Source organism: Haliotis rufescens, unplaced genomic scaffold (genome assembly GCF_023055435.1).
Source record: "Haliotis rufescens isolate VD_foot unplaced genomic scaffold, xgHalRufe1.0.p SCAF_3, whole genome shotgun sequence".
NCBI lineage: Eukaryota > Metazoa > Mollusca > Gastropoda > Lepetellida > Haliotidae > Haliotis > Haliotis rufescens.
The window spans coordinates 11145944-11155447 of NW_025964001.1; the positions used below are offsets into that span (position 1 = coordinate 11145944).

The 9504-nt window shown below is 37.8% G+C and overlaps 1 protein-coding gene across 1 annotated transcript; it reads right to left on the reverse strand.

Moving 5' to 3' along the window:
• Nucleotides 1-662: 662 nt before the first annotated feature.
• Nucleotides 663-9374, reverse strand: LOC124146642 (protein FAM161A-like). The gene is made up of 5 exons (XM_046517030.2): nt 7660-9374; nt 6451-6526; nt 5899-6063; nt 4480-4579; nt 663-2087 (listed from the first exon to the last, which is right to left on the reverse strand). The coding sequence occupies exons 1-5, from the start codon at nt 9344-9346 to the stop codon at nt 1884-1886; spliced, it is 2232 nt and encodes a 743-aa protein (XP_046372986.2). The 5' UTR covers nt 9347-9374; the 3' UTR covers nt 663-1883.
• Nucleotides 9375-9504: the final 130 nt, after the last annotated feature.

Consider the following 9504-nt stretch of genomic DNA (forward strand, 5'->3'; position numbering starts at 1 on the left):
GTTAAAGCGTTTGCTCTTCACGCCGAAGACCCGGGTTCGATTCCCGACATGGGTACAATGTGTCAAGCCCATTTCAGGTGTTCCCCGCCGTGATATTGCTGATAAGTAAATTGTCTGCCTATCTATCTGCTATAACCGTAGTGTGTGTGTGTGTGTGTGTGTGTGTGTGTGTGTGTGAGTGTGTGAGAGAGAGAGAGAGAGAGAGAGAGAGAGAGAGAGAGTGGAAAGGATTCACATTGCAGTAAGCAACAGCTCCCTAACTTAAGATTCTCCTATATGAGTGACTGGAATACCATGCTGCAGCTCTCCAGTCAGAGCCCTGGAAAATAACTTAAGTCCATATTTTGTCACAAGATTGAGGCCCAAGATCACTTTCACGGTACCAGGCCAGTGTAAAGCATCCTCCCACACAACATGACCTTTGTATCAGCTAAAGCTGAGAGTTATTCTCCATAGACTGTCAGTGCATAATGGGGATACATCCAATATATGGCTTCATGCAACAACCAGCCCTATGGCTCATTAAAGCATCATAAAACCATGCCAAACCTCATGGTGTGAGTATTATAGTGACATACCACTGCTCTATGTATAATAGAGAACCTTTAAATCAAGATTTATGCATATTGCTGTTGGTAAAAAAAAGTAACAATTCAACAACATTCTACAAAAGTAGCTTTATTTTATTTGGAATAGAATCGCTACCTCTATTTCCTCTAAAATACATGTAAAATACATACTGGACATCCAGATTGGTCGTCTACTGCTCAGTACAGACATGTATAAGAGTAGATATCACAGATACATGAGTGCACAACAGGAATAAAAGCACTTGACACAGACATACACAAGTAAAAATTCATAACTTTTCAAACAAACAAAATCATATCTTATTTATTAACATGCAGTTAATCATGTCATAACTAAGATGAAATATGTGTGACACTGAACTGCTCCATACCTCAAGTTACCTAAACCACACAATTTTAAAATCCATAAACAACCAAATATTCAAAATACAGGATTTGTTCATTACATACATGTTCTCTAAACCTATAGCTTTGTGCTGAGTAGGGATAAAATGGTGAATAACTTTTTACACTTCACACATTGATAAGACGAGGAATGTTAGTTTTGCATGTCAGCATTTCTAATTTACATATATATGGCTAAGGAGCAAACAGTGTGTACACAGTGAGGTAGGTAGATCTTGTCATCCGCAGATACTGACCACACAAAACAATTAGTTACCACACAAGGCCTTATCAATATCTCAAATAGTCTGTTACAATGGCACCTATTAACACATGGCCACATGTGTTTTTCCACAGGAAGAACAGAATTCCGCAGGCAATATGGCAATAACATAAGTTTTTTTCAAGATAACAATTGTCTGATGAGAAAGATGGACCAGGAAGTGTTATAAAACTATTATAAAAGGCACTGTTTTATTTTAGTGCATATACAGGAAAACTAATTTCCAACATATAACATATATTTTATGAGACATAGTAGCTATTTACAGTGACCGTGTTAACTAGACATTGTTGACTTACAACAATATGGACGGATTGTAAAACACACATAACGACATCAATAGGGGTAATAAATACAAAAATAAATAGTTTTCTTTGAATAAAATTACTTTAGCCATTTTCTGCAGAATATGCTGTGAATATTGAACTAAACGAAAAACTAACCAAAGAATATGCAGCAAAGTAGTTGGAATGTGTTAATTTAGATTCTTTCAGGCTGGCATACCTATAGGCAGGTACAGCAAACATGCCTTCAGCACAAAATGCTATATTCATCACTGTTATTTCTAATTTATTTTTCCTTTGACTTTGCTTTAGATTTATACAATAGTTCTAACAGTAAACGTGTCACTCATCATCCATCTCTGTAGACTTGAGGGCAGTGTCATCAAAACTATCATCATCGTAGTTGTCCCCATCCACGACTTGACTGTGAGTCATTGAACTGCGACTGTGAGTCGCCGAACTGCGACTGTGAAGGAAGTCTTCGTCCAGCCCAACACTTCTTAAAGTGTTGGAGAATTTCTTCTCTGCTGCTTTTCTAGCGTTTACCTGCAACACACCTACAGTTTAGTATGCATGCAAGAGTTGGCAAGTGAGTTAATAGGGATGTATGGATACACTTCGTCGTTATATGATACATATCTAGTTAGTACTGTTGCAAAATGATGATACACAATGTGATACATGTCATGAATACAAAACAAACTTGCATTGTTAGGCAAAATATGCCATCATGAAAATGAATAAAAGAATTCAGACCAAAACATATTTATCATTGATTTAATCAATGAAAAAGTGGTTAGTGGCCTATTGTACATACAATTTTACATGTCAACCTTTAATATACACTTATATGAAAAAACTAAAAGTGATTTGATTTTCTAAGCAAGCAATTTATTTTCTGCTTGTTTCTATAAACCTGAAAACAAATGCCACGCCCACTAATGTTTCCAGACTGGCTGATAATAGAGTTGGTGGGGCTTATTGCGCTGGATGATGTCTCTCATTTCAAATTGTTCTCTAAATTGTTGTTTTTTTGGTCCTAATGATTAAATAAGCAGTCTATAAATTATTGACATATTTTATAAGTATTGACTTCAATATGGTTTTACATTTATGAAGTCATACATGGAATACCAACTATTCTGACTTACACAGTGCTCACACCAGTGTTATGTTCATACCTCCATAAACGCAAACACATACAGTCAAGTCCCGTTAATCCGACATCGATGGTTGCATATGATTATATCGGATTAACGAGTATGTCGGATAAACGAAATTTAGTAGTATCAACGTTCGTGATAAAAAATCGACAACTACACGATCGATAAGGATTCAAACACGTAATAAAAAATATAAAATATATATTCATATTGTTATGTTACATTGTTGGCGGAATGTGTTTTCTAATCATGCAACCTCTAAAGTTTAACACAAAACAACTGTTACGGACTGTATGACCGATTCAAAATACTTTAAAAAGCATACTCTGGAATGGAAGTCACAACTTTGAAACTGGTACCCAAAGCTTAAGAAAGCTGCTTTCTAAGTGGCTAACGTCGAGTTCCTGTTGGTCATTTCATTGGTAGGTCATAGTTCGCGAAAGGTTGTTCTGACGTGACCTGTAATAGGATGTCCTCGTCGATAGTGAGAACTTGTATCTGATTTTAATAAGATTGAGACAATCTAAGCATGTGAATTATCCTGTTTTCTTTATTTAAAGCATTAATTGTTCATTGTTAAGCAAGTTTATCTCTGCAGCCGTTGTAATATGCAGCTACCAGCCGATTCGTCTCGCATCAAAACACGGGCTGTGTACTCGCGGGCAGATGACCACTGAGTACGTTGATCACTGTGTTGGATTAACGAGACTGATTAATGAGTGATTTCGGTAATTCGTTGCAAATTAGGTGTGTCAGAGTAGGAGTGCAAGACTGTTAGATTAACGGGTCTAAATAGCACTGATTTAATTGGTTCCCATCATAAGTGTCGGATAAAGCCGATTGTCGGATTAACGAGTGTCGGATTAACGAGACTTGACTGTATAGAAGTCAGTTCTTCAAATGACCTTATAGTACAAATACTCATATTGTGATGCACCAAACATTGTTTCGCACCGCAGTAAACGATAATCCACCTGCCAGTGTGACCTGTGAATAATCACACCTGGCTAACCAGTGACTAACTCTCCTGCGAGATAACAAACACACCATCAGCCAGGTAACACACTGTTCTTCTCTTGGTCAGCTTCAGCTTCCAGCAAGGGTGTTTAGAAACTGATATAAGGCGTGTCATTGAATATTGTAACACTTCATTGCCTGTGTAGGATCATTACACACAAATCTAATAAAGTAATATCATTGCACAAACCTTACAGAAAACTCATATTCCGTTATTAGAATGTGAGTGTGAAAATATCTGTATAAACTTCATGAGAGCAGTGATAGAATTTTTCACTAGCCCTCTCGTCTGAAACAGTTTTGCTTATGTTAAAGGTAACCTTAGGGCTGGGATAATTTCAAACATTTCGGGGATGTTCCTATACGTTATCACTATTCGGCAAAATATATTTTTTAGGTTAATTCCTTTCCCTGTGAGAGTACCAATTAATGCCATTAATTACCCATAGCCATGAAAACTAGTTGTTCTCGTCATTTTCATGGAATGGATAGAAGTGTTTTGTATTTAGTGACAAAAATAAGCAAACAACAAGGAAAACTTTACTAAATTTCAAGGCTAACAAAAACAGTAGTACCAAGGCCAAAATATATGGCACACATTTTCTGAATCAGCACAAAATCAAACCAAAAGCATGATGATCCTCATTAAGCAATCATTCAATCAAATCAAAGTTTTAGACCCCTCTTACAAACAATAAGGCAAGGAGGGACCTAGTTTATCTGGGATTTCCTGGAGTATAATCTTTAAATATACACACCTGTGACTGACGTTCAAACAACAATGGTCTTTGTTGTACTTTCTGCTGAATTTTCTGCAGCTCTCGATCATATTCCTCTTGACGAGATCTCTCCTCCTCTCTGAAATACCATTGTTCTGAGGTTATGGATAATTCTTCTATCACCCGTAACAAAGGTACACACAAGTCAAATACATTGGATCAAATTGTCTGCACAATTCCTTGCTCAGTAAATCCTTTTAAATCAAACTAAACTCTTGACACACAAATCAAACATCTATTTTATCATTAGATCAGTCAAGCAGATACTCTCTTAGTCTGGGATATAAACCAAGTCCAAAGCCTGTGGCTAGTAAAATTTATCATCCGAAACTGCCTCCCACAGGAGATATCGCTTGGATGAGATCAAGCGATATCTACACTGTAGATATCGCTGCAATGAAATTACATCACAATGCTTTGCAGACCATTGTGACGTCACTGGTTACCATGACGTCACAATCAAATGACATCACTAACGGCTCTGCTACTGAAGCTGTTTGCAGTACTTTTTACATTGAAGACACTGCTAATTACTGTCTACAAATTGAAAAAGTTGAAAGAATGATGTTGGATGATAAATAAAATCTCACCCTCGTGTCTTTTGATATCAAATATATCAACACTCGTTGATAAAAGTGGCAAATATCCTCGGCAAGCCTCGGAATTTTTCCACTTTTATCAACTCGTGTTGATATATTTGATATCAAAAGACACGAGGGTGAGATACTCTATATCTTTTGGTCTAATAAGATGAAAATGCCAAAATTATCGAGCATGAGCTTCAAAATCGAAATGGCAGCAATTTTGGACATATACTTGCTCACATTTTTTCAACCTTAACAAATTTTAAGGGAAAATACCACTGTCAATTTGCAAGCTTGAACATGGATGAAGAGTTCTATTATGACGGTTTATTAAAAGTTCTGAGCCTAGCAAGTAGTAGCATACACAACTAAAATATTGTGAGTTTTAATTATGTTTCAACACAGTCCCATTGCAGTTCAATACGCTTGTCCCATCTCTTGTCATACCAAGTTATCTTGTTTTGTATGTTACACATAAGAATACAAATAACCTAAATATGCCCTGCTCAAAACTTCCAGATTTTCTTGTCGTACTTTAAACATAGAAGAACCTATGTTAGAAATTATGGTCCATGGTCCAATTGCACAAAGAGATATTAGCACATAGACATTTTAGCTCCCATACTTTAACACTGACTTACGCCAGTCCTAGAGCTAATATTGCTGTGCAAAGAATCTCTTGAGGTTTGTAATTATTGTTATGAAAGAACCAGCAAAATCTTTAACATCAGGGTAATGACAAGGACTCTTGACCTGAATTCTTTAACTTGAAAACTGAACCATTTTGAAATCACTGCGCCTTATCCTATCGTACCTGATTCTCTTCATCCTATCACTGACTGTTTCACGTCGGCCTCTTGCACTATCTACAGAAGATCTTTCTGAGATTGTCTTCCTAATTCTCATCCCTCGTATTCTTCTTCTTCTCTCTTCTTCCAACTCTTCTTGTTCTCGCTGTGTCAGCTTCTGTCGATGATCTCTGTAAAGTCATGAGATGAGCATAATCTCAAACTGGCAAAGCCAAATAGCTATCTCAATCATTGTCATGCCTCAAATAGATCATTGCCAAGTTGGTGGATCATGTAAAGAAACCGGGCAATTCAAGGGAATGTGCAAAATAAATTTATTCTAACCAAACAGCAGAGTCTAATAACATTCATAACAATGATCATGGAGATAGTGTTAAAGACCAGGGTCCGTGCCACAAAGCGATCAACTTAGTGTGTAACTATGTTGAAGAATGGGAGTTACAATAGTCTTAACACTAAGATCGCTTTGTGGAACGGGGCCCTATTAGAATGTAGACACGTGAGTTAGAATGTCACACTGTATTAGCAATATTTCAGCTCTTTTCAAATGTACTTACCTAGTAACACTTTCTCTTAGCTGACTGCTGTGGGTTGTCTTTGCAGGAATGGAATCCAAAGACGTAGACAGAATCCCTGAGGAAATTCAATCAGATTTTGCAGTTATCAGCAAAATGTATCACATTAAAGATGAATGTTTGATGTACTGTTACCATGGTTACGACTGTACAGCATGCACTACAGCAGCAGCAGCTTAATATCTTGAAATGAAAGTTCAGCCTTTATCATAATGATCCTGTTTCTTTCACAATAACAATTTTTCAATTTGCACAAACATGGCCTTATTTTAAGTTATTGATAATGCCCTATAATAAAAAATTTATGAATGAAGGCAGTGGAGAAAACTGATATCCTTAGCATTGTGGTAAGCCATCACCAGACAGCATTTAACCAGAATCTCGTCTGATATATGACAATAAATTGCGGAACGGTTCCAAAAGATCAAGAGAAAGCATACATGTACGTTAACGATCACTGAGGGGTACTATTGTATTGTACCCAGTCAACATTCAAATATATCCACCCCATTTACATGTTTGTTTGTTGTTTAACCACTCACTCAGCAATATTCCATCTTTATGACGTCGGTCTATAAATAATTGAGTCTGGACCAGACAATCCAGTGATTGATAGCATGAGCATCGATCTACGCCATTGACTATTGCCATCGATTTACGGCAAGCATGGGTTGCTGAAGACATATTCTAGCCCGGATCTTCACGGGTCCCATGTACATGTACACATGAATGGTTATGGTTGCTTGCAGTTTCATGTATCCAGCTCAAACAAATTGTACCCAGGTATCAGCAATTACGCTATGGCAAATCAAAGCAATATGTTGTTACATCAGGCAGGATTATTGTTTGTTGTTTAACGCCTCACTCAGCAATATTCCAATTTCCAGCCATATGACAGCAGTACATCCAACAGCAGGAAAACCAGGGTACAAAAGGAAATTTCAAGGTACACTTCGAGAGTCAGGAAAAGCAAAGTACATGTAGATATATTGAAACGTACCCTGGGTACAAAACAAGGATAGACTTTAACACAGGTTGAGAAGTATCCCATCAGCTGTACTAAATTCACCATTCTTCACATTTTTAGATGTGCCATGGTATTTCAAAGTGTCTAACCTAATTAAATTATCAAATTAATACACTCTTGATCTGCAACCCACATTATCATTGACTGGTCATCAAATACAATACCTGCAGATCTTGGAGTCATGCGTCCAGATCTATATGGCCACCTGTTCTCTCGTCGTAACTCTTCATCCCTCTCGATTTCCCTGAGAATCCTCTCTTTTCTGGATGGGATTCGCTCAGTTTCCAAATCAAATGGTTCCATAACAGTTGCATCTCTCTGTCGTTTCCGTCTGGCTAGCTCCCTCTGGAACTGGTTAAATAGAGCATCATAATCTGGTACGTAGCGGTTGATTTTAGGTTTAAAATGTCGCCTCTTAGATTTCAAGGCCTTTACTTTCAGCTTTTCCTCCTTCATCATTTGTCTAGCTGCCATGTTTGGAGGTAGAGCTGATTCCCGCAGCAATTCCTCTGACCTCATCTGGATGCGAATTCTCCTGTATTCTTCCTCTTCCATTAACTTTTCATTAACAGTGTTATCATAGAGATACTCTGGGACTGGTTTGGCCTTGAAAACAGGCTTCTCCTTTACTGGTTTGACGACTGGTGCTGGAGTGGGTTTGCACTTCTTTTTTTCTTCCTCTCGAGTCATGAAGTTAAATGGTTTCTCTTGAGATTTCAGCATTTCTGTGCAATATTCTCTCACATATCTGCGTCGTGCTTCATTCTTCTCTTGTATCTCATCATACAGCGGAAGGTAGATGTGGGCCGGAGCAGGAGATGCTTTGAACTTTTTCTGACATTCTGCCTCATCCTGTTTCTCTCTTTCTAATCGCTTCAGTTCTAACTCAATTTGTGCTGAAGTTTTCTTTTTTTCTTTTATTTCGTCTCTTAGTGTCATTTTAAAAGGCTGTGGTATGGTAAGCCTATGTCTCCAGTTATCTTCAGGCCTCTTACTTTTCTTTTCTTTCACAAGAGATGCAGAGGAATGTCTTCTCTCCCTTGTCACATAATCCTCAATGGAAAAATTGTCCCACATGTCGTCAATCCTACTGAGAGCAGCTGACAATTCTTCAGATGATTTATTCTGTGATTTCTCCAGAAGTTCCTCGTTGCCACTTTCATATGCTGATTGCTGTTGATCTTCTTGCCAGTCATCTCCATCCAAACTTCTTGAGTAATGTCTCCCTGCGGCAGGAGCTGAACTTGGCCGTTCTTTAAAAACTCGGGATCTTACAGGGAGGGTTTGAGACATGACTGCTCCCTGTCGTAATGCGTGTTTAACCAATGGGGATATGGGAGGTTTCCTAGTCATATCTCTTACTTGATCTATGTGGTGTGAATGAGAAAATCCAGCGAAGGCCTGAGAATCTTCTGAATCTGAGACATGTCCATTCACGGTTTGCCGGACTTCATTCCGGTGGAAGATGTCATCAACTGCATCTTGTGTTGTCAAACCTTGTTCCCTCGACAATTTCTGTCGGTACATTTCCTCACATCTCTGAAGGGTTTTCTTCTGTTCTTCCTTTAGTGTCAAGAGTCTGTCATAAAATTCGTCGTCAGACAGTAATTGCAAGTGCGAAGCAACATCATCCAATGGGACGTTGGCGAGTATGTGTCCGACATTGCCGCCGTTTCGATTTTGAAGCTCATACTCGTTAATTTCGGCATTGTCAACATTTTCATGATACCTGTAATAGGCCTCTGGTCGTTTATCATAAGTTGACGAGAGTCCTGAATCAGGATTAACAGGTGGTTTGATGCAAGAATTGGTTAAGACCGACAGCCCATGGCTTGTTGCCATTGTTGCCATGTTAAACTGAACTATGCAAACGAGCTATGTTGACCCGCAGCAAATTTGCATCTTTTTAATTGCTAATATTATTCACATTTTAATATTTTAATCTAATCATTACTAGTCTAAACTGAAAATAATTCTATAAAAATATTTAATTTCATATAAATATAACA